The sequence below is a fragment of the Arachis stenosperma genome, chromosome 10, assembly GCF_014773155.1.
Source record: "Arachis stenosperma cultivar V10309 chromosome 10, arast.V10309.gnm1.PFL2, whole genome shotgun sequence".
Lineage (NCBI taxonomy): Eukaryota > Viridiplantae > Streptophyta > Magnoliopsida > Fabales > Fabaceae > Arachis > Arachis stenosperma.
This window is the reverse complement of record NC_080386.1, coordinates 128,413,709-128,439,091: the sequence shown is the minus strand read 5'-3', so window position 1 is coordinate 128,439,091 and position 25,383 is coordinate 128,413,709. Positions and strand designations below refer to the sequence as shown.

At 36.5% G+C, this 25,383-nt stretch overlaps 2 protein-coding genes and 1 non-coding gene across 5 annotated transcripts; 1 reads left to right on the top strand and 2 right to left on the bottom strand.

The window, feature by feature from the left end:
- Positions 1-1,035: 1,035 nt before the first annotated feature.
- LOC130959438 (small nucleolar RNA R71) lies at positions 1,036-1,143 on the bottom strand. Its single transcript, XR_009078517.1, has one exon. It is a non-coding gene; the product is annotated as a small nucleolar RNA R71 (small nucleolar RNA).
- Positions 1,144-10,775: 9,632 nt separating this feature from the next.
- Positions 10,776-13,892, bottom strand: LOC130956237 (mediator of RNA polymerase II transcription subunit 27). Of its 2 annotated transcripts, none has more exons than XM_057883286.1 (8): positions 13,583-13,892; positions 13,257-13,422; positions 12,360-12,807; positions 12,164-12,223; positions 12,004-12,072; positions 11,857-11,900; positions 11,574-11,769; positions 10,776-11,481 (listed from the first exon to the last, which is right to left on the bottom strand). In XM_057883286.1, the coding sequence occupies exons 1-7, from the start codon at positions 13,872-13,874 to the stop codon at positions 11,595-11,597; spliced, it is 1,254 nt and encodes a 417-aa protein (XP_057739269.1). In that variant the 5' UTR covers positions 13,875-13,892; the 3' UTR covers positions 10,776-11,481; positions 11,574-11,594. The 2 variants fall into 2 exon arrangements, with proteins under 2 accessions (XP_057739269.1, XP_057739268.1); XM_057883285.1 differs by having other exon boundaries at positions 10,776-11,467.
- A 194-nt stretch (positions 13,893-14,086) lies between these two features.
- Positions 14,087-22,510, top strand: LOC130954491 (uncharacterized). 2 transcript variants are annotated; one of them, XM_057881238.1, is made up of 18 exons: positions 14,087-14,473; positions 15,079-15,248; positions 15,376-15,525; positions 16,099-16,242; positions 16,961-17,021; positions 17,172-17,482; positions 18,068-18,199; positions 18,282-18,401; positions 19,103-19,189; positions 19,317-19,448; positions 19,597-19,720; positions 19,804-19,929; positions 20,118-20,252; positions 20,686-20,825; positions 20,970-21,110; positions 21,413-21,739; positions 21,868-22,053; positions 22,182-22,510. In XM_057881238.1, the coding sequence occupies exons 1-17, from the start codon at positions 14,227-14,229 to the stop codon at positions 21,949-21,951; spliced, it is 2,631 nt and encodes an 876-aa protein (XP_057737221.1). In that variant the 5' UTR covers positions 14,087-14,226; the 3' UTR covers positions 21,952-22,053; positions 22,182-22,510. The 2 variants fall into 2 exon arrangements, with proteins under 2 accessions (XP_057737221.1, XP_057737220.1); XM_057881237.1 differs by having other exon boundaries at positions 21,868-22,060; positions 22,182-22,509.
- The last annotated feature ends 2,873 nt before the right edge of the window (positions 22,511-25,383 follow it).

Here is a 25,383-nt window from a genome sequence, read left to right as displayed (position 1 = left end):
TTCTGTTGAGGAAGGTTTAATGTTTGAATCATATCTTTTCTTGTTAGGCAAGTCATTAATTTTTAAAATCAAATCTTTTTAAAATTGTTTTCAAATCATATCTTTTCAATCATATCTTTTTTAAACCATAACTTTTCAATCATATCTTTTTAATCACATCTTTTTCAAAAATAATTTTCAATCATATATTTTTTTTCAAAATCTTTTTCAAAAATCACTTGATTTCTTTCCCACTTTTAGTTTTCGAAAATTATCCACCAATTTTTCAAAATGTTTTCAAAATCTCTCACTTAATTTTCGAAAATTTCTTCCTCTCTTCTCACATCCTTCTATTTATGGAGTACCACTCCTTCTCAATGCACAATTCGAACTCTATCTGATTAAGTTCGAATTCTTCTACCTCTTCCTTCTAATTTTCTTCTTCTCTGACACCTCAAGGAATCTCTATACTGTGACATAGAGGATTCCACATTTTCTTGTTCTCTTCTCTTTCATATGAGCAGGAACAAAGACAAAAGCATTCTTGTTGAAGCTGACCCTGAGCCTGAAAGGACCTTGAAGCGAAAGCTAAGAGAAGCTAAGGCACAACTCTCTGTAGAGGACCTAACAGAAATCTTCAAAGAAGAAGACATGGCAGCCGAAAACAACAACAATGCAAACAATGCAAGGAAGGTGCTGGGTGACTTTACTGCACCTACTCCCGACTTCTATGGGAGAAGCATCTCTATCCCTGCCATTGGAGCAAACAACTTTGAGCTTAAGCCTCAATTAGTTTCTCTAATGCAACAGAATTGCAAGTTCCATGGACTTCCATTGGAAGATCCTCATCAGTTCTTAGCTGAATTCTTGCAAATCTATGACACTGTCAAGACTAATGGGGTTGACCCTAAGGTCTACAGACTTATGCTATTCCCTTTTGCTGTAAGAGACAGAGTTAGGACATGGTTGGACTCACAACCTAAAGAAAGCCTGGACTCATGGGAAAAGCTAGTCAATGCCTTCTTGGCAAAGTTATTTCCACCTCAAAAACTGAGTAAGCTTAGAGTGGAAGTCCAAACCTTCAAACAGAAGGATGGAGAATCCCTCTATGAAGCTTGGGAAAGATACAAACAATTGATTAGAAAATGTCCTTCTGACATGCTTTCTGAATGGAGCATCATAGGTATTTTCTATGATGGTCTCTCTGAACTATCCAAGATGTCTTTGGATAGCTCTGTTGGAGGATCTCTTCATCTGAAGAAGACGCCTACAGAAGCTCAAGAACTAATTGAAATGGTTGCAAATAACCAATTCATGTACACTTCTGAAAGGAATCCTGTGAACAATGGGACAAATCAGAAGAAAGGAGTTCTTGAGATTGATACTCTGAATGCCATTCTGGCTCAGAACAAGATATTGACTCAACAAGTCAATTTGATTTCTCAAAGTCTGTTTGGAATGCAAAATGCACCAAGCGGTACTAAGGATGCTTCATCTGAAGAAGAAGCTTATGATCCTGAGAACCCTTCAATGGAAGAGGTGAATTACCTAGGAGAACCCTATGGAAACACCTATAATTCTTCATGGAGAAATCATCCAAATTTCTCATGGAAGGATCAACAGAGACCTCAACAAGGTTTCAACAACAATAATGGTGGAAGAAACAGGTTTAGCAATGGCAAGCCTTTTCCATCATCTTCTCAGCAACAGACAGAGGATTCTAAGCAGAACCACTCTGACTTAGCAACCATGGTCTCTGATCTAATCAAAATCACTCAAAGTTTCATGACTGAAACAAGGTCCTCCATTAGAAATTTGGAGGCACAAGTGGGACAGCTGAGCAAGAAAATTACTGAACTCCCTCCTAGTACTCTTCCAAGCAATACAGAAGAAAATCCAAAAGGAGAGTGCAAGGCCATCAACATGGCCGAATTTGGAGAAGAAGGAGAGGCAGTGAACGCCACTGAGGAAGACCTCAATGGACGTCCACTGGCCTCCACTGAGTTCCCCAATGAGGAACCATGGGAATCTGAGGCTCAAAATGAGACCATAGAGATTCCATTGGACTTGCTTCTGCCATTCATGAGCTCTGATGAGTATTCTTCCTCTGAAGAGGATGAGTATGTCACTGAAGAGCAAGTTGCTAAATACCTTGGAGCAATCATGAAGCTAAATGACAAGTTATTTGGAAATGAGACTTGGGAGGATGAACCCCCTTTGCTCACCAAAGAATTGGATGACTTGTCTAGGCAGAAATTACCTCAAAAGAGGCAGGAACCTGGGAAGTTCTCCATACCTTGTACCATAGGCACCATGACCTTCAAGAAGGCTCTGTGTGACTTAGGGTCAAGTGTAAACCTCATGCCTCTCTCTGTAATGGAGAAGCTAGGGATCTTTGAGGTGCAAGCTGCAAGAATCTCACTAGAGATGGCAGACAATTCAAGAAAACAAGCTTATGGACTTGTAGAGGATGTTTTGGTGAAGATTGAAGACCATTACATCCCTGCTGATTTCATAGTCCTAGAGACTGGGAAATGCATGGATGAATCCATCATCCTTGGCAGACCCTTCCTAGCCACAGCTAAGGCTGTGATTGATGTTGATGGAGGTGAACTGATCATTCAAGTGAATGAAGAATCCTTTTTATTTAAGGCTCAAGGATATCCCTCTGTCACCATGGAGAGGAAGCATGAAGAGCTTCTCTCAAATCAGAGTCAAACAGAGCCCCCACAGTCAAACTTTAAGTTTGGTGTTGGGAGGCCACAACCAAACTCTAAGTTTGGTGTTGAACCCCCACATTCAAACTCTAAGTTTGGTGTTGGGAGGTTCCAACATTGCTCTGAGAAAATGTGAGGCTCCATGAGAGCCCACTGTCAAGCTACTGACATTAAAGAAGCGCTTGTTGAGAGGCAACCCAATGTTATATTTTATCTATTTTTCTTTGTTATTTTATGTTTTCTGTAGGTTAATGATCATGAGAAGTCACAAAATCAATTGAAAAAGCAAAAACAGAATGAAAAACAGGAAGAAAAATAGCACACCCTGGAGGAAGAACCTACTGGCGTTTAAACGCCAGTAAGGCTAGCAGATGGGCGTTTAACGCCCAGTCTGGCACCATTCTGGGCGTTTAACGCCAGAAAGGGGCACCAGACTGGCGTTAAACGCCAGGAAAGGGCAAGAACCTGGCGTTAAACGCCAGAAATGGGCACCAGCCCGGCGTTTAACGCCAGAATTGGCTCAAAACGCATTTTTGCATGCCATTTGGTGCAGGGATGACTTTTCCTTGACACCTCAGGATCTGTGGACCCCACAGGATCCCCACCAACCTCACCACCCTCTCCCTTCTTCTTCACCCATTCACCAATCACCTCAATACCTCTTCCCCAAAAACCCTTCACCTATCCAATCCCATCTTTCTCTTCACCACTCACATCCATCCTTCATAAAACCCCACCTACCTCACCATTCAAATCCAAACCACTTTCCCTCCCAAACCCACCCATAATGGCCGAACCACAAAGCCACCTCCATCTCCTCTATTTCTTCTTCTTCTACCCTCTTCTTTCTACTTTTGCTCGAGGACGAGCAAATCTTTTAAGTTTGGTGTGAAAAAAGCATTGCTTTTTGTTTTTCCATAACCATTTATGGCATCCAAGGCCGGAGTAACCTCTAGAAAGAAGAAAGGGAAGGCAAAAGCTTTCACCTCCGAGTCATGGGAGATGGAGAGATTCATCTCAAGGGTGCATCAAGACCACTTCTATGAAGTTATGGCCAAGAAGAAGGTGATCCCTGAGGTCCCTTTCAAACTCAAAAAGGGTCAACTTTGATCAAAGGTTGGACCAAGTCCTCACAGACATTTGTGAAGAGGGCACTCAATGGAAGAGAAACTCAAGAGGGAAGCCAGTTCAACTGAGAAGGCATGACCTCAAGCCCATCACTAAAAAAAAGGATGGAGCAAACAAGAGACCCCTCTCATCATGAGATCCCTGAGATGCCTCAAGGGATGCACTTTTCTCCACAAGACTATTGGGAGCAACTAAACACCTCCCTAGGAGAGTTGAGTTCCAACATGGGACAACTAAGGGTGGAGCACCAAGAACATTCCATTCTCCTCCATGAAATTAGAGAAGATCAAAGAATCATGAGAGAGGAGCAACAAAGACAAGGAAGAGACATTGAGGAGCTCAAGCACTCCATAAGACCTTCAAGAGGAAGAACAAGCCGCCATCACTAAGGTGGACCCATTTTTTAATCTCCTTGTTCTTTATTTTCCTGTTTTTCGAATTTTAGTGCTTATGTTTATCTATGTTTGTGTCTTGTGATCATTAGTATCTATGCCTAAAAGTTATGAATGTCCTATGAATCCATCACCTCTCTTAAATGAAAAATGTTCTTAATTAAAAAAGATAAGAATTGCATGAATTTTGAATTTTATAACAGTTTAATTATTTTGATGTGGTGGCAACACTTTTGTTTTCTGAATGTATGCTTAAACAGTGCATATGTCTTTTGAATTTGTGGTTCATGAATGTTGGCTCTTGAAAGAATGATGAAAAAAGAGACATGTTACTGAGGATCTGAAAAATCATAAAAATGATTCTTGAAGCAAGAAAAAGCAGTGAAAAAAAAAAGAAAGAAAAAAGAAAAACGAAAAAAAAGGGGAGAAAGAGAAAAAGAAAGAAAAAGAAAGAAATAAAGTTGTGATCCAAGGCAAAAAGAGTGTGCTTAAGAACCCTGGACACCTCTAGTTGGGGACTCTAGCAAAGCTGAGTCACAATCTGAAAAGGTTCACCCAATTATGTGTCTGTGGCATGTATGTATCCGGTGGTAATACTGGAAGACAAAGTGCTTTGGGCCACAGCCAAGACTCAATAAGTAGCTGTGTTCAAGAATCATCATACTTAGCTAGGAGAATCAATAACACTATCTGGATTCTGAGTTCCTAAAGAAGCCAATCATTCTGAATTTCAAAGGATAGAGTGAGATGCCAAAACTATTCAGAGGCAAAAAGCTAAAAGCCCCGCTCATCTAATTAATACTGATCTTCATAGATATTTTTGGAATTCATTGCATATTCTCTTCTTTTTATCTTATTTGATTTTCAGTTGCTTGAGGACAAGCAACAATTTAAGTTTGGTGTTGTGATGAGCGGATAATTTGTACGCTTTTTGGCATTGTTTTTAGTATGTTTTTAGTATATTTGGTTGAGTTTTTAGTATATTTTTATTAGTTTTTAGTTAAAATTCACTTTTCTGGACTTTACTATGAGTTTGTGTGTTTTTCTGTGATTTCAGGTATTTTCTGGCTGAAATTGAGGGACCTGAGCAAAAATCTGATTCAGAGACTAAAAAGGACTGCAGATGCTGTTGGATTCTGACCTCCCTGCACTCGAAGTGGATTTTCTGGAGCTACAGAAGCCCAATTGGCACGCTCTCAACGGCGTTGGAAAGTAGACATCCTGGGCTTTCCAACAATATATGATAGTTCATACTTTGCCCAAGATTTGATGGCCCAAACCGGCGTTCAAAGTCACCTTCAGATTTCCCAGCGTTAAACGCCGGAACTGGCACCAAAGTGGGAGTTAAACGCCCAAACTGGCACAAGAGCTGGCGTTTAACTCCAAGAAGAGTCTCTACACGAAAATGCTTCATTGCTCAGCCCAAGCACACACCAAGTGGGCCCGGAAGTGGATTTTTATGTCATTTACTCATCTCTATACACCCTAGGCTACTAGTTCTCTATATATAGGACCTTTTACCATTGTATTTTCATCTTTCAATCGAGGATCTTTTGATCATGTTTTTATGATTGAACCCTCTTTGGGAGGCTGGCCTCACGGCCATGCCTAGACCTTGTTCTTATGTATTTTCAACGGTGGAGTTTCTACACACCATAGATTAAGGTGTGGAGCTCTGCTGTACCTCGAGTATTAATGCAATTACTATTGTTCTTCTATTCAATTCCGCTTGTTCTTGTTCCAAGATATCACTTGTTCTTCAACTTGATGAATGTGATGATCCGTGACACTCATCATCATTCTCACCTATGAACGTGTGACTGACAACCACCTCCGTTCTACCTTAAATTGGGTGAATATCTCTTGGATTCCTGATACACGATGCATGGTTGATCGCCTGACAACCGAGCGCTCGCCTGACAACCGAGCCAGCCATTCCGTGAGATCAGAGTCTTCGTGGTATAGGCAAGAACTGATGGCGGCATTCAAGAGAATCCGGAAGGTCTAACCTTGTCTGTGGTATTCTGAGTAGGATTCAATGATTGAATGACTGTGACATGCTTCAAACTCCTGAGGGCGGGACGTTAGTGACAGACGCAAAAGAATCACTGGATTCTATTCCGGCCTGATTGAGAACCGACAGATGGATAGCCGTGCCGTGACAGGGTGCGTTGAACATTTCCACTGAGATGATGGGAGGTAGCCACTGACAACGGTGAAACCCTTGCATAAGCTTGCCATGGAAAGGAGTAAGAAGGATTGGATGAAGACAGTAGGAAAGCAGAGAGACGGAAGGGACCAAGCATCTTCATACGCTTATCTGAAGTTTTTACCAATGAATTACATAAGTATCTCTATCTTTATCTTTATGTTTCGTTCATCATCTATACCCATTTGAGTCTGCCTGACTAAGATTTACAAGGTGACCATAGCTTGCTTCATACCAATAATCTCCGTGGGATCGACCCTTACTCGCGTAAGGTTTATTACTTGGACGACCCAGTGCACTTGCTGGTTAGTTGTGCGGAGTTGTGATAGAGAGTTGAGATTGCAATGAGCGTACCATGTTGATGGCGCCATTGATGATCATAATTTCGTGCACCAGTCACCATCATCCTCGATTAGCTGACCATCTCGCACTATCTTTCCGGGGTCCATACCAGAGAGATCGGCATCCGGTACCAAAAATTTTACCTGCAACGTCGCCCTTTCAAAACCTTCAACAAAAGAATCCAATATCTCGTCCGCCTTTTTCTTCTCCATATCCTTAAATTGAGCAGTGACCTCAATAAGACGAGATTGCATGCTCGCCAGATCACTCTCCTTCTTCTTCAAATCTTCAACGTCTCTGACATAATTTTCTTTTGTCTCTTTTAATAATTTTTCGGTCTCAGTTAACCGACTCTGAAGCTCGGCAGAAGCAGCTTTTTCCTTACTCAGCTCTTCCTTTAACTTAGAAATTTCACTCTTCTCCACTGAAACATTTTTATATTTCAACTCTTGGCTCTGCCCAAGACTGGCAAGGCGCAGTCCGACAACCTAAGACAAAAGCAATAAAAAATAAATCTCACACTAACTCAGAACACAAATGAAAACAGAAACAAATTCGGCAATTACCTGCATATACTGCCCAATAGCCATATCACCAAATTCCTTGGCAATAGAAACATCAGCGGAAGACTGGTAATACTCGTCAACCACAGCCATATATGGATACTCCTTTCCCCACACAGAAAAGCATTCACTATGCTCGGTTATTTCATGAAGTTTTTTATGGTTACCCATGAAAGTTTGTATTTCTTCTAAAGGAACTACATGTTCCTTCTCATCAGAATTCTCAGAAAGTTCAACAACATCCGACTTCCTATTTTTTACAATTACCTTAGTCCGACCACGCGGAGGTTGAGTAACCTCTCCAGATCCAGCTGCTTTTTCAGCATTGGAAGAAGACACTTCTTTGTCCAAATTCTTGGTCTTGAAACGCGACCTTAAAGACGCAGCCGAGACACCGGGATACTTCCCACCTACAAAAAACAATTCATGTTAAACATTTTTTAACAGAATAACAGAGACATCAACATAAACCCTAACACTCACCCAAATACTCTACAACAGCATCTTTATCCTCCTCCCACTTCAGCAACTCATACATCGATATTAAATTTTTCCGATCAATATTTTCCACCAAAAACTCTATCAGACACTCATTCCTCGGGGATATCACCTCTGGGCTGAGTATATTTTGGGGCTCCGAGCACCAAAACAGTGAAAATTTCTCAGCGAGATTTTCATCAATGAAAAACGGAAAATCCTCTTCCGAACCTCTGACTTTAAAATACATCTTCTTAAAGTCTTTAAATGAGGACTTATATAGCTTGAAAATTTCAAAACCCGGAGTACTGTTAAAGTTCACCCAACCCCCTTTCCACACCCCTTTAGCTTGGAATAAAGAAAAGAACAAATCAACGGATGGCACCTCCTCAAGGAATTCCATCAGAACCTCAAAAGATCGAAGGAAAGCCCACCCATTTGGATGAAGCTGTGATGGAGCGCAGTTTAACTGCCTCAAAATCTGACATTCAAACTCCGTAAACGGTAGCCTCACTCGCAATTCTTCAAGCACACAACTATGCATGTAGAAAAATCCAAACCCCCATTCCCAGTGGTAAACTCTATCATCAACACTGCATGGTAACAACTCTACCTTAACTCCAGAACCCACCCTCACTATTTTAGTCACATCAACCTCCTTCACCGTCGCTTCATCAGAGCACAATGACACCCGCAATTTCACATCCTCTCCTACCCAATCATAAGACCAATCCACCTTATCTTTTTTCTCTTTCTCGAACCCCATCTGCCCACCAACCAGCATACAAACGAAAGAAAGAAGAAGGAAGAGGGAGAAAGATGAAGAAACAGATTAGAAATAAAGAAGCAGAAACATACCTCTCTTACTCATTCTTCCAAAAACAAGCAGATAACCAATCGCCAAAATCAGCCACCAAAAAACTCCAAAGATCAAAGCTATTAAAACCTCAAACGTTCCAAATGATAACTTCCACTCCCAAAGCCACATCAAACAGCAAACCCAACATTGGGAACCGGCAAAATTAAATAAAGCCATTACTCTTTCTCTCTCATCAGAAACTAACGGACACGACTCCCCATGTACAAAATAAAAATATAAAACAAAAACACCCTCTTTTAATGAAGTAAGTTGATCTGGGGGCTAACCCACGTAAGCCGAGTTATAACTCATCCAAAATCTCAACCTGCTTCATTAAAATTCTCCTCAGGCTAAGCTTGGAGGCTGTGATATGGTCATCATTATTACACGTTATAACTCGGCCCCATAGCCATTACCAACATACAATATAGCTCGTCGTTTTTCGTTATTATTCGGAATTATGAGCCATAACTCGGCGATATTAATATTCCTATCGTAACCGACGTTCCAACGACAAAATAAGGTCGGTTACGATATCAATTACTCGAACGTTAGCGCCGAGAAGTGTAACAGATGAGGAACTCATCATATAAAAAGTGAAGTAAAACGTCTCTAGAAAGATAAATTTTTTTCAAGTAAGCTAGAATACACACTGACTTAAGTTTCAGAGTGCCTTTGTAGGTACATCCCATCCCCTTTGTATTGCCCGTGCTCTCATACAAACAACAAACACAAGAAGCTCGGATTCCTAGAGACGGACGTTCAACCTTGCAGCACATATTTAAAATTGAAAATGAATAATAATTAATTAATTTAATTATTATTTAATTTTAATTACAGAAATATTTCCATTGTACACATCGTACACTAATTATATTGGCTCTCTATATTTTTCCTAATATAAGGCTATTTAATTTGTTTATGTTATAATTCGGACGACGACCAATAACCTCATAACTCAACGATGAACCTTGCGGCTCGCGCCACGCATGTCGACAGCTGGCTTATCACTCCTGCTCGTGACAAATTTTATCTGTGCGTATTTTATGAATTGGGTGAATAAAAGATAGATCAATGAACGCAATTATTGATTTATTTTATCTAATTATCTTTTTGTTTCTGTGTGGAATTCATCATCGATCTTGTCGGAATTCAATTTCAATCCTTTTGGATGCACCGAGTACCAATCACACTATCATTTCTCCATTTCTTATTCTTTTGAAGTACCCAGCTGTTTCGCACGAATCACCGTCAGTGTTACTTTTGACAATTATGCAAATTTATCAATTAAGTCAATTGTCGGAAAGTTAATAGATCACTATGGTATTATTTTTCTTTGGTAAAATTATCCAAAGAGCTAAACCTTATTTATTAGGGATGCATGGTCAATAACTTGCATGACATAATTTTGTACAACTTGGGGCATTCAAATCTTTCAAACTGGGCAACACTTGCCATTCTGAAAATTGACTATTTATAACGGACAAGGAAGAAAATCACATGTTTCTCTATCTTCTATCTCTTTACTTATTCGTCTTTATCCTATGGCTGGTTTCTGACTTATCCTTATATCCGATGAATTGCATAACCGAGAACCACAGGAAGATTCATTGAATATGCTGACCGAATATAAGATACAAACATTTGTTATCAGTTTTGCCCATATTGAACAAGCAGGACTGGTCTCTGCTACAATCTACTAAATATATTTCTTTATTACATTTTTTCGTGACCAGTAATTCGCTCCCTGGAAAAAGCCAATTTTTTGTAAGCCTGTGTGCATAGTATAGCAAGAAGAAACCACCACCATTGAGCTTGAAGAAGACTAATTACATATGGCAGTCACATGGGCTGCGGGGTAGGTTCTAGAGTTTAGCCTCCTTCGTTCCGTTTCTCTCACTATTTTCTTTCTGTGCAATGTAAATGGGTTTTAATTTCAAAAGGGAAGGAACTAGTCTTGGGATAGTCAGAGTCCCAGAGACAGGAATTGTGGGTTTTGGTCCGGGCGGGTTTCCTGATTTCCAACAAAAAAATTTATTCTACAATTGTATTGTCCTCAAACATCACACAATAATACTCGATTTCGGTCCAGTACTGAGACACCTATGATAAAGTATAACGGCAATAAATTCTACATACACAAAATCCACAACTACGAACAATGATTTTACAGTACTTGGGAACAGCAACTGTTCTTAAAGCAGCAGAACTTGAAAAATTTTCACTAATTACAATTAATTCAACTCCTACGATGAAATATGTAATAAAGAAAAGCTAATTTTGTAGTTGTGTACAACTATGAAGCTCTGCTGCGATGGCTTTAGAGAACCAGTACATCATCGACTTATACAAGAATGTTTATAGCATCCATCACAATATAACTGTACAAGCGGTTCAATCCTAAAGACTGGCCCCCCTTAAACTTTATATTTGGATGGAGAAACTAGTCCATGCAGAGCAGGTAAGAGTTGAGTAGGAAGTATGATTCTTTTTTTTTTTTTTTTGACAGGAGAGTAGGAAGTATGATTCTTAAAGCAGATATATATTCCTAAACGTACAGTGTAATAATTTTCTTAAGCTAAAAGAACTTCTAAAATGTAAAATCAGCTGGCATTTCCATCGTGCACTCATGAAGGTCATAACTGTCTTGTACTAACCGGTTGTCGTGAGGTAATGATCAAACTGGTTAGGAAATTTCTGGATCCAAAAATTCCTAGTCTTTAAATTAACATGATATAGATCGTTCATAGGTGCTGTTGCTCGTTTGATGCTCATACAATATGCCAAGCACTGATCAGCTCCTGAAGATCAGAATCTAAAAGATTTAAAAAAAAAAAGATAGAAATACAACAATGAAATTGGAGCTCTTACTCTTTGTAGCTTCAAATATAATTGGGCTGAGCTTACCTAAATCAATGCTGTACACAGTCATAATTCCTCGGAGAAGCAGCCAACATGATAAGCAGGAGTGATATCTGAAGTATGGTCTTTTGAGGAAATTGTTGACAAAATTTTTGATAAGGAAAACTGCCAATAAGGACGGAGCACTGGAGGCAGCAGAAAAGCTGATTGTTTATCTGCCGCAAGTAGCCGGGAACATTTGCTGCACCACAGAAAAAAAAAAAAAAAAGGCTTGTAATTCTACACCAAGATATGAAAAACTAGATGTTCTGGAAAATGCAAATGAAACCTGCATGGTCTTGAAAACAGAGTCTGGTAGCTGCAAATCCAGTGCTACAACAAAAAAGGTAGAAAGCAAATTATACCATGCAGGAATGAACAGCTTCTAACCAAAATAAGCATTTCATTATTTGTAAAAGCAGAATAGTTTCCATACCAAAAGGCAATACAGAGACGCTTCAACTTGGTTCCCAAGAAAATATTGCAGAGCTGTAGCTGCATAATCCTACAATGGAAGACCAAAAAACCTAAAATAAGAATGACTTCAAGGAGTTGTTAAACAGATGCATGAATTGGTTTGCAACAAAGATCATTACCGTGATATGTCTAAATACATGATGCACTGAAAACCCCCTGGCATGCACATAGCTTCCGCTCTGTAAAAGTTGTATAGTTTTAAATAAACATGGTCTTAAAGCAATGACACAACAGTGGAATTCATGGATGCAAAAATTTCATTAAACATTATTTAAGTCATATTGATTAGTGTGACGGTAATGTTACTTAGTATACCTCCTCTGGAGCAAAGAATGCAACGGCATCAGGATCAGTAGAACCAGCAGGATGCAAGGCAATAACAACTCTGAATGTCGATGGCACCAACATCTCGATCACCGCAATTTTCTCAGCAGCAACATTGCCCAGTGATCCTAACCTTAGCTTGTTAGAAGCAGGATAATTATGTTCCAAAGAATTCTCATTTGTAGAAGAAGTAAGTGTGGATGCTCTTTTTAACCAGTCCAATCGCTCAAAAGTTGAAATTTTCAAGTTTGGTACTTCCTTTTCTACTGATTTCAGAACATCTGGCAGGATCTTAAGAAAACTACTTTCTTCCTTAGGATCCACTGTACTTTCTACTGATCCACAACGTTTTTTCGAGGCTGATTCATTAGTTTCAAGACCATAATCAAGATGAGGGAAGAAACGCCTCTTCTGATCAGTGAAGGCCTTGAGAGCTAACCTGAAGTCATTCAAAAGTCAAAGTAAGCAGCCAATGTAGCATGAGTTAGCAGCACTGGGAAAAGAGTACGATAATTATAAATCATAATACACACAAAAACACAATAAAGAAGACATTAGAAGCTAATTTATCTTCCACTAGTTGAAGAAGAAAATCAATAAAATGTTGTACAGAACCCTGGGAGGAAGGATAAAAATACGAAGTAAACTTAGTGTCTTAGTCAAGCTGAATTGTACTGAAACTGCAGACATTATCTTAGTATGCATGAATCAATCATTCCCTGCATTTACTTCAATCGTTCCTCTCTTTCTAACATAATGCAACAAAATTCAAAACAAAACACTAGATGGTTGATTCCATTGATTTTCACTCCATTCCTTTTCCATATTATTCGTCCAACTGAACTACAAAAGATTAAATTCCTGTCTACAGCAGAAATAAAAACAAACCTAGTCCTGTCCACGGCGGAAGCACCGGCTTGCCCTGCAAGCTGTCGTTTCCAAGCGTAAGCAACCATAGCACCATCAGGACAAACCAGCGGCATATGCAATCCCCAAAAATCCTTTCGCGATCGAACTGATTCACTGAGAACTCCAGATTCCTCCAGCTCCTTTCCTAACAAAATCAAAATCAAGCTTAAATCTCTCACGTGCAAGCTCAGGAACAAAAATCATGCAAAACCTAAAATCCTAAACTCCTAAAACCCTAATCCAGATAGCAAGGAACGAAGATTCAATAAAATGCAGTAAACGGAGAAGGAAAACAAAATAAGTACCAAGGGATCGAAGGTCCTGAAGGTAGCGGCGCATACAAGCATCTTCTTTGAGGAAGAGCTGAAGAGGCTTGGTGCCGTGGTGAGGCTGTGAGGCGGCGACGAATAGAGCTTCGAGGACTCGGTCGGCGCCGATCCTGATGTCGGCAATGATGCGTTCGGCTTCTCCGAGCTTGTCCATCGCGAGCGCCACCTGCTTCGGCGGAGCCTCAGCCGCTGAGCCACCAGTGGACGACGGAGGAGCAGGAGGAGGAGTAGAGGTCGAGTGTGGTGGGGCTTGCTGACTCTGTTGCATTTGCGCAGTCTTCAGAGCTTCACATCCCAACAAAGAAAACTTGGATCCTTCTCCGTTAGTACTTTCGTACACCTAGGATTGGGCTTAATGGGCCATCCTTATGGGCTCAATAGCCCATTAGGCCCAATTACTTATCACTTCCCTCCGTCACTCGATTAAAAACGGCGCCGTTTTAGTCCTAATGCTGAAATAAAATACCTAGCTGATAATCACCTTCCTCCTCCGTTGTTGTGTCGTCGCGCGAAGTGGTGAACGGTGTTTGCTGCTGAAGCCTGAAACTGAATGCATTGAGCTTCCATAACTGTTTTCTGAACTAGTTTCGATTCTTCTTCTGCTTTGTTAATAGCCTAAGATGACTCGTTCCAAAGCGAACTCGAAGAAACCTCGTGGTGTGGACTTCAAGAAAATACGGCGGAAGATTGGGAAGAAGCTGCCGCCGCCTAAGAATGCAACGAACACGGAAATAAAATCTAAAGCGATTGTTCTTCCGGAGCAGAGTGTAGCGGCGGATAAAGCCGGCTTAGCGGTGAACAAGAAAGGTTTAACTTTGAAAGAGCTTCTTCAGCAAACATCTCATCACAATGCCAAAGTTCGGAGAGGTATATTTCTCATTTGATATGTGTTTTAATAATCTCCGCCGAATGCATATTGCACCTTGGAGAACAGATAACGTGACTTTTGTATGAACTACTTGGATAATTCTATGCATTACACAATCGTAAGGTGTACTGTGTTATTATGAGTAATAGACTAGTGTTACAGATTGAATGAACTAAGAACATTGAAGTTGTAACTGGATCCTGAACCAGAATCATTGATAGGATTGGTATGGTCAGTTCCAAGTTCCCGTGGTATGGTTGTTTTTAAAATCCAAGTATCAACTAAGTTGAGTTTGGTTTGGGTTAAGGCTTTAAGCCTCAAATGAAACCAGCCTGAATCACTGTAACTGTATTTACAATTATTCCACCGCCTGCCAAAATGAAAATTAAGATGGCAGTTTATTTTGTATTTTTGGATACTCAACCTATAAAATTTACACTGACTATCTCTTTGAGATGGCGATCCTATTCGAATATACTGTATACTTCTTCAACCTCTGAAAATAACCTTGAGCCCCTTTCCTTTGACCATGTTTGAATATTCGTTTGGGTTGTGTAGCTCTCATGTACTGATATTCATATTCTACTTCCCCCTTAAAATACAGATGCATTGGTGGGTATTAAGGATTTATTCAATAAGTTTCCAACAGAGATGAAGTTGCATAAGTATGCTGCCATTGAAAAACTTCGTGAGCGTATTGGTGATGATGATAAGGTGGTCCGAAAAACTTTGTATGATCTTTTTAAATCAGTGATTTTACCTGGGTGTAAAGAGGTACTGTCTAATTTGTTTGATAAATTAATTTTCTCCTGAATTGTCATTAGTTTATTACATGAAATATTACTGTCTTTTGAATTGCATTCACCTTATTTTATACTTTGGTTCTTTTGGTGTTTTGTAGGATAATCAAGAGCTGATCGTTTCTTTGTTGATGGCTTACATTTTTAATGCTATGACACATTTTTCATTTGACATTCGGATCATGGCATTTGATTTCTTAGACCTCGTCCTCCTGTTTTATCCTCCTTCCTTTTCTTCTTTTGCAGAAAAGGTATATCATTAATAAATTTCTTTAACAGTATGCTGGGATTGACACGAGATTCATATGGATGTATTTTGTTTTAAGAAGCATCCATTATTATAGTATAATATAAATATATAGTAGTAATAGAAACATAAGTTAATGCTTCAATATGTCATGTCATTTGATAGAAATTCGTTTAGTGGCTAGATCTCAAATCTGGCAAAAGATTAAAATATTTTTGGTGTTTATTTCCTTTTATTTTCAACATATTCTAATTTTTTTATTATTCATAGTGTTCTTTTAATTGAATTTGGACATATTCAGCTGGCAAAAACTGTGAAATTGGCTTAAGATAGCATCACCACAATTTTCTTATTGGTTGTAGAATGCACACTACATTGCATTTGTACTTCCTTTGGCTTATAATAATTAGATTTTGTAATATAACCTCTTTATCCAATTCCTTTCCAGTTTTATTTACCTATTGACTCTCGTACTTTTTTCCTTCAAACCTTTCCTGAGTTTGATTTTGTTATTGTCTTTGTCCTATTTCTGGATTATGGGGCATAGAATTTACGTTACCTTGGTCATGGTTAACAGATTTTTCAGAATTATGAGGATATTCTAAGGAAGAACCAGTACTTTTCCCAGGACAGAGGAAAACTAAAGGATGCCCTTGCTGGATTGATCCGCTGCTTGTCACTCTTGCCATGGAATAAAGGAGAAACTAATTTGGTTAATAAGGTATCTTGTATTCATTTGATTTGGTGAATATGCTGGCTATTCCTTTTGACATGGATGAACTATGACATTGTAAATGCATCATTCTTGTTTCTAAGCTTCTGAGCTTTAGTATTAATCTATATGTGGCATAAACCTTTTTGGCATTTTTGCAATTCTTCTCTATCCATGACATTTTCTCCTTGCAACTTTATTCTTTAACTGATTAAATTACATGCGACTGGAATCGACAACTCTGAAAGTGTGTGGTACATTTTGATGCAATCTTGACACATATCACGGTACATATTACTAGCTTGAAATTTGTTAAAATGAACTGAGTATCATGGGTGATATGTTTGTTTCGTATTCTTAAAAAGATCATTTTACAACTTAACCGTTTTATACGATTGTAAAATGTAAAATCTTATTTTTCTCAGAAGCTACTCTTACCAATTTCTATAGAAAAGATGAAAATATTTTCTTCCTTCTTTTTGAGATTTGGATTATTTTCCAAAAATTTCACAAATATGGAAAAGGGTAATTTTTTACTACAAAAATCACAACAAAACACATCCTAAATTCTTGGCTTTTCAGATGCTGGTAGGTTCCTTTTTGGAAAAACTCCTCAAATTACTTGCTTTGTTTTTCTTGCTGTGATTTATGCAGCCTTTGTTTCTTGCCAGTCATTTTTGGCTTTTTTGCTTTACCAATTCATTTATGATGTGTTCTCTTTTAACAGAATGAGAATGGTCGAATATTATTGCATGCTTTTCATGATGACATGCCTAGGAGCCCCAATGGTATGAAACCGCATTTCAGATTTTGAAAGGATAATAATTAACTGGCGTTACATCAGTTTGCTTAGTTTCCAATGTCTAAATGGTTTTGTTGGGCCTTGTATTAGTTATAATTTTTGACTGTTCTGTTCTATGCGTTACATTTTTGTGTAGGTTTTTCCCATATCATAAAGAAATTGAGGGATATAGCGCCATTATTAATAAATAGTTTCCTGGAATTTACTCCATCGATTACTGCTATGGCAAGTATTGAAGGAAAGTCTTTTGGCTGTATGCTATCTATTCTTCATGGCATAGATCTTATAATCAGGTCATTTGTTTATGGGGCTGATAAAGATTCAGAATCTCCAAGTATGGAAGGTGAACCTAATGGGGCTATGTGGGATGTTAAAATCTCTTCTATACTGTTGAAGAAATTATTTCCTCTCTTCCCCCTCAGTCCAGCTCATCATCTTTCAGAAAAGGTATACATTCTTTAATTTGTTTTCCTCAGATTTGGCAGGACGAGACTAGTTGTCAAATTGGCGCTTAAAGAGAATAAAATTATTCAGAATAGATAGTTTCCTGTTTTTTAACCCATTCAGTGTAAACCTGATTTAATTTGTCAAAGTAGTGCTTTTTTGGTAAGTTAGTTGTTCATTTATTGGATTTACTAGTTTCTTTTTACCTCTCTTTGATAAGGCCAGTCTAATGTTCCAACATCCAACTGGTCTGCTTTTTGAGGAATATATGTTTGTATATAATTGACGCATTCTAGCCTTCTAACTTCATGAGTAATTCAGAAACTAAATGATGCAGTTTTGAATTCCTCTTCTTGTATGTATATGCATTGAACATATGAAGTTAGAACTCATATTTGGTCTGTTAGGGATTTGGGGCCAAATACTTTTAAAAATTAAATGTAGACTTTCTCCCTATAAATTATTCTGTGTGTGTGTGTGTGTGTTTTTTTTTTAATAGTAATCCCCTTCCGTTTGAGGCATAAGATGGGAAGGAGCAGGAATTGTAATTTCAAATAAACTAACTCTTTCCTTTACTGTGATTTCCAGGATAACAATAGATTGGTTGACTTGAACATGGCTGTTGCAAAAATATTTTTTGAATTAAATGAATGGATCTGTCTTCCTCCTGATTTGTTGGAGAAATTTCTTGAGTTTATGGAACATGCACTGCTTGGGCAGGTTCAATACATAATTCTAAGTTTCATGAATTTGAAAAGTGGTCATTCTACAACTGAATTTGACTGAAATTGTTAGCATGCAGGTATGTGAAGGTGCACGATCTGATAATGCTGTCTCGGAAAAGCGTTTGATTCAGCTCCTTCCTTTTATTCCAAAATTTGTTTCACGTGGGGCAAGCTATTGGACAACTCGTCTTCTTCAGGTTTGACTTTCTACTAGAATTCTGAAGATCAATTTTTTTTTTTTATGTTGGAAGCAATTTATTGAATACAGTGAGTTTCTGAATATTTAAATTCTATGATTTCCTATTTTCCTGTACCATGTTTAAGTCTTGTTTTTTTACTCCGCATATTTAAGCGTAAAGCTCCCAGATATAACAGGATGTAAAACACAATTATGGTAGAAGCAGTATACAAATGCAGTAGGAATTAGTAGAAGAGAATAGAAATAGAAGACGGTGGAATACAGAAAAGTGAGTATAAGTGTGATAGTTCCTAAATTAGTGAAGAATTGTATTATGTTAGTGTATATGAGCGTATGTATAAGAAATAACAGAAACGATATTTGGCATTTGAGAGGCCAATCTCTCCCCAATTCTTACTCTACTTTTTTCCTAACCTCCCAATTACTCCCTCCTTTTTCTATTTATACACCTCAAACAAACTCCCTAAAACTTGGTTCCTCCTACTCCCTGGACCTCATTTTCTTCTTGCCTCTCCTTTTCATAATTTGAAAAGGAGTAATTTTCCCATTCCCCCCTTGATCTTCCTTGCTGCTGACATGTGTAACAGCAAGTGTAGGTTTCCTCCCTCTCCCTCCACCTCCAACCTCTCTCTCCTTTAATATTTTTATAAAAGGTTTGCATGTGTTCTATTGTAAATTGGAATTCATGGGAACTTGCAGGCATTTACGTATATATTCAGGGAAAGCAAACCGGGTTCCTTATTGAAATTGGCCTGTCTATCTGCAATCGAAGACATGCTAACTCCTGTAAGTTTAGCCTTGTCTCTATCTCGGAGAGAAATATTTGGAATTCTTGGGTCAAGGACAATCTTTGTGTTGGCAATTCTACGCATCTCTCTAAAGTATTGCTCTTTTATTTTTGGTTGAATTCCAGATCCAAGCCATGCTTTCTCTGGAGACAAGCAATCCAGAAAATTTAAAACTTCAAGAATCTTTAATGGCTTGGATTGCGGAGCTACCTCTTTTGCTGATCCAGCTTGGAGATAATCACCCAGCCTGCTCTGAGGTAATCGTTATTTTTATTTTGAAAATGAGTTCTCATCCTTGAGTTTGACAAAATTATAGAGATTAATTATGCTGTAGTAATAGCATTTATGATCCGAAATTTCCAATTTAGTACTTATTGGCCCTAAACTGTTAAGTGTTCGCTCTAGGTTGCTTTGCGTCTTCAACTTCATATAGGACAACGTGCTTTTTCAAACTCATCACTTGCTTGCATGTATGATGACATCCAAGACAAGTTGCAAAATTTTTATTGCACATGTCAAGGAGAAGAAGGTAAACATGCTGTTGCCATCACTACCAGTAATACACTACCCACAGTTATTAGCTTCCAATCACAATGCTTTTTCATCTTGCAGGAAAGAAATGCTCCGGTTCTTTTGTGAGGCTTCCTAGAGAATGTCAAGAGCTCTCTTTGTGTTGCCTTTACTATCTCTCTCATCTGGACTGGCCTATTTTAAAGTCAATAGCTTGTTGTTGCTTAAGTAAGCTCACTATCCCTGTTTAAAACTTAGGGTCAATTTCTTATTATTTTAAAATCCAACTGTGAACAATTATTTTTTCCATTTCTTTTCTTCACTACATCCTTTAAGTTGCAACGTAGCCATTGCGACTTTTGTAGGATTCGGGTCAAAGCTTATGATGATACTTACTGTTCTTTTGCTTATTGCAGGTCCTGAACTAGATCCGTCTGTGTTATTCCGTATCATTGAGATTCTTCATTCAGCCTATAGGGAAGGGCATATAAAAATTGCAGATCACTTGAGTATCTTCATCACCTTGGTCCTGCGTTTTAAAGTTTCTCCTGGTAGTTTACAGACTCACTTAAAACGTTTGATAACATATATTCTTGTTTAACGTATGAAAACTAGTTTTATATATATATATATATATATATATATATATACTTTGGCGACCGTGAAGTCACCGGATGAATTGCCGAGTAGATAGATCAGATCAGGACGCGGCTGTTGCTCCGCGGCGATTATATATATATATATATATATATATATATCATTTTACATTTTTTATTTGTGCTAGCAAAGTCATTGTAATGTGAAAAATGTTTACTCACTGACATCTTTTTATAACAATGCTTGGTAGCTTATGTTGACTTCCATACTGAAATAAAATGTAATTCAGTCATCTAGTAGTATATAATTGAATTAGCTATGCTTATCAATCTTTTAACTAATGTTCGAAATGTTATGGCATCAACAATGTTGCTCTTTCTTTTGCAGAAGGTTCTTCTGGTTTGAAGAGTGACATATTCTGTCAAACGATTAAGTCAATGACAACTCTTCTCTGCTCATATATGGCACAAATTGGAGGCAATTATCTTGTTCTAAATATTATAGAGAAAGTCATAATTGATCATATAGTAAGTTGACACACTAATATGTGTGTGACACTGATTTTTGTTACTTAAGAACCTATTATCCTTTGATGGTTTCCTGGTGTTTTGTATTTGCTCATTCAGATGCTCCTTAGCAGCATCAGTTCTGATAGCAGTTTTTTATTACAGCTGCTAAAGCCTCCTCTGGATAACAGTTGTTCTCTCCTAAGAATGATTGTTACAGTTGATTCCAAGCCAACGAGACTTTCTGAACAAAGTATTATCACACTAGGCACTTATCTTTCCCAATATCTGATTGATGCTGCACAAGTGAGTAGCTGTCGAAAATCCTGTGACCATCAAATATTATATGACGATGTTGCCACTTGCCTTATTTTGTTGCTTCTTATTTTTGTTTTAAAAGTCAAAATTTTTAGATCTTTGAAATACATGACTGACTGATATGGTATCTTATCCTATTTAATAGGGATTCGCAATTTGTTTTTATCTCTGTTTTCCATTTCCTTCAACCCTTGCCTTTTTTGTACAAGCTCTTCAAAACTGTATGTCAAAACTTATGAGCATAATAATGGAATCTAATTTAGCTCATTATGTCTTTTACTGTCCCACAGTGCCTTCCAGAAGATTATGATGGGCAGTGCAAATCTTCCACTCAATTAACCACTGTCCATTACTATCTCCTACCTTGCTTTTTCTTGTTTGATCGGTGTCATAAACTTCTGAATCTAGTGTTAAAGACAATGGGATCAGCTGTAGCTGAAAGTAGTTTGTGGCCAATATCTGATAATTGCACTCAACATCCCAATAACTGGTTGGTCAGGGTGAATGCTGTTGCTTCAGTACTTCTGTTGATAAACAAGGATCCCAAGATGCAACAGATAATGTCTTCATGCAAGGAAGGTGTTGATAGCATTATACAGAATGTTAGTTCTTTACAGGTATGTTTAACACTTTGATGAAGATGAACAGCCTTATTGATTGCTGGTTTTAGTTTTCTTCTTTTCCTATTTTTTCCCTCTCCCTCCAGTGGTGTCCTTCCTTGCTTATTTTTTCTGTCTTTATGCAGTCATCCGAGAAGATAAGTATGTCAATTGAAGAAAGGCATAAAATAAAATGCACATATGATCGACTAGAAATCTTATTGAGATAAAGGATGCTTTGGAGGGAGAAACTGGTTCATGTGATTTTTTTTTTCAAGCTGCAAATAGTTTGTTACATACTCCTCATGGCAGGCAGAAGGATTTGGAAAATGGTTTGTGGTAAATAAATCTATAATTTGCATTCACGTTATCAACATAACCGACTTAGTTTCCTTTATCCCCTTCTTTCTTTAAACCTTTTGGATTGCTCATGTGTAATCCTTTCGTCTTGATTTTACAGGGAAACTCCAGATTGAAACTGATTAAGGATAGACTTTGCTGGAGGAATTTTGGCATCAATTTTATGAAATCTGAGTTCGTGCTTGCCACTATCAACTATTCAACTGCCTATTAGTTTTTCGAAAGTTCGGTTTGTTAGCAATTTTGAGGTATGCTAGCAGTTTAGGGTTTAGGGAGTAGCATACGTGTGGAATACTGGGGAAAAAATTCCCATTTCTGTATATACGGAATGTGACTAATTATCTCTTGCTGTGCTAGACTGCTAGTAATTATTTATAAATATTTATAACTCAAACAGCATAATTTCCCATACTCACTTAGATGTCGCGGGTTCGAGTCTTTTTGTCCCGATCTTTGATAAAAAAAATATTTAATTTAAAATAAAAATAAAGACATTATATTCAAAGTATTTTTATTTTTAAGTATAATTTTAAATTTTATATTCAATTTATTAAATTATATTTAATTTTATTACATTTTTAAAATTATTAATTCATATTTTTATTATATTTTTTTATTGTATCACACTATTATTTTTTCCTATTATTTATTTTCTATACACATGCCTGTCATTATCTTACCATAATTGTTATATTGTCTTGTTTTTCTTTTTCATTTTCTTTTTTTTTCCTTTCACTTTCGTTTTAATTATCATCAAATACTATTATCACAATTTTATATTTTGTCTATTATTTTGATTTATAATCATTTGTTCTGTTAATTTATATGAGTTGTTAAAGTATTATTAAAAGAATTTGTTTTTGTGTTTTTTGAATATCTAGATATATAAAAATAATAGTTTTTTTCTTAATGTATGTGTTAAGTAATTTTATTGCTCTATTAAAAAAATTTAAAACATAAAGCATTAAAATTTTTTGGTTAAATTATATCAAAATTTAATGTTAGTAACCCTAAAAAATAATATCAAAATATATTATTTTTAGCTAATATAATAAAAATGGTATATTATTGTAAGTTTTTAACTAATAATTATAAATTTAAATTACAATTTAGTATAGTACTTTACAACAAAAGATTGTGCCATAAGTTTCACATTTATTTTATTGTGAGCATCAATTAAACTATATTTTATTATAAGTTTCACATTTGTTTTATTATGAACATTAATTAAACTATATTTTATTATTTTATATTGTATGTTTTGAAATAATACGAACAGAAGATTGTCATTGCTTTTCATATTTAATTGCTATTATATAAGTTTTACATTTGTTTTAATGTACACATTAATTAAATTATATTTTATTATTTTATGTTGTATGTTTTAAAATAATGCGATCATACTATAAGGATGATATTAGTATTAGTTTTCATAACTAATGCGAATCTTCTTACTATTTTGTTTGTTATTTAAATATTATCCATAAAAAATAATTACTTAAAGTAAAACACCATAAAAAAAGAAATAGAAAATTTTTGAATTTATTGTTCTGATTTATTTCTTAATTTTTACTTGATATTACTCAAATTTAATAGGTTGATGATGGTGGTAATTTTTTTTGTTAGTTAAACAATTTTAACTCTCTCTCTTAATTTTATTAAATAGTTTTTTTAGGTAATAATATTTTTAATTTTAACTATAATAAGTATTTTTTAAATTATCTAATTCATAAAATGTCACATCTTTTCATATGATATTAAAAGTTTCATATTTTTTATACCAGAACATTACAATTTATTATATTATTATATATTATATTTGTACTACAAAACAAAAAATATCTTCTTTTGTTATTTATTTTATTTTATTTTGATTATCTAAATTAACATGTATATTATCCATTTATTTTCTATTATTTATGTAATATTTTTACAATATTTTTTCTATTTTCAATCAATATTCATTTAAAAGATCATCTTTAAATCCTAAGCCATATAACTTAAAAATCATTGCATTCATATTTTTTAAATTAAAAAAAAAACTTTTTCGTATTTTTGTTGTTAATTGAATGGACAAATAATAACTATAAACATTATAATTTTATAATGAATAAAGCAAAATAATTTATCAAATTATATTAAATTATTAATTTCAATTACACTTAAAGTAAATAACACTTTATGTGAATCAACATGTATATAAAATATTATGTGAAAAAAATATTACATAAAGAGAAATATAAACACTGTTAGATGAGTATAGAGAAATTATGTTATTTAAGCTATGACTCATTGACCATGAAAACTTATTTTATTAAAATATATAAAACATATTGACAAAAAAATAATCAATCTCACACAAATAAATATAAGAGACCAAAAAACATTTTTTTTATTGAGAACCTTGTTATCTTTGAAAAAATTGTTAGCCCGTTTAGAACCTTTTGGACTTTTTTAATCTCTTTCCTAATTGGTTTAGAAATTTTTGCAATCAATTCTTCATCATTGCTAGAACTGACCTCTTGTACTGGGACATAAGATATATCCTTTGAGCTGCCATCATCACTTGTTGATTCATTTACAGTTAAATTCACATGAAGAGATTGCTTGCATTTGTTAGTACTCCTCCCATTTGCTTAAGATCTTGTAATTCTTTTAGGTGGGTTAAATTTGGGTTTGGATTTGGAAGTGAAGTTGGACTTGGGCTTTGATTGAGTTTTGTTGGGCTTCAGAAGGTTCTTGGGCTTTGGAATTGGCTTGTGATTATGTTTCACAATGGGAGCTGGGTTGGATTTTTTACTAGATTTTGGGTTGGATCTATAATTGGGTTTGAGATTATCAGGTCCTTCCATGGGGTTGGGCTCTTCATTGGTAGGATTTGTAGTGAGGGGTCAGCAGCAAGATGGTTTGGAATGGGAGTTGCAGTAGAAGGAATTGTGTTTGCCGTTGAGAGATTTGGAATTGGGTTTGTAGTTGATTTGTTATCCGATGTTTGATTTGAGCTATTCGGAGGTGTTTCCTTGTTAGTCTGTAAGTCACCATGGTAAACCTCTTCTGCTTCATAATCAAATAACATCACAGTCCCTTTCTCCTCTATTAGTTCAGGTGTAGAAACTTCATGTTCAACATACACATCAACTACTCCATCAATCCTCTCTGCATGGAAGCACATCTCCTTTAGTTCATCATCACTGGTCAGAGCTTTCAGTCCCACCTCCAAGCTACTTTCGGGAACCAGCCACCAGCACTCAACTACCTTGTCATACTCCAGCTTCTTAAAATAGTTTCTCACCAAAAAAACA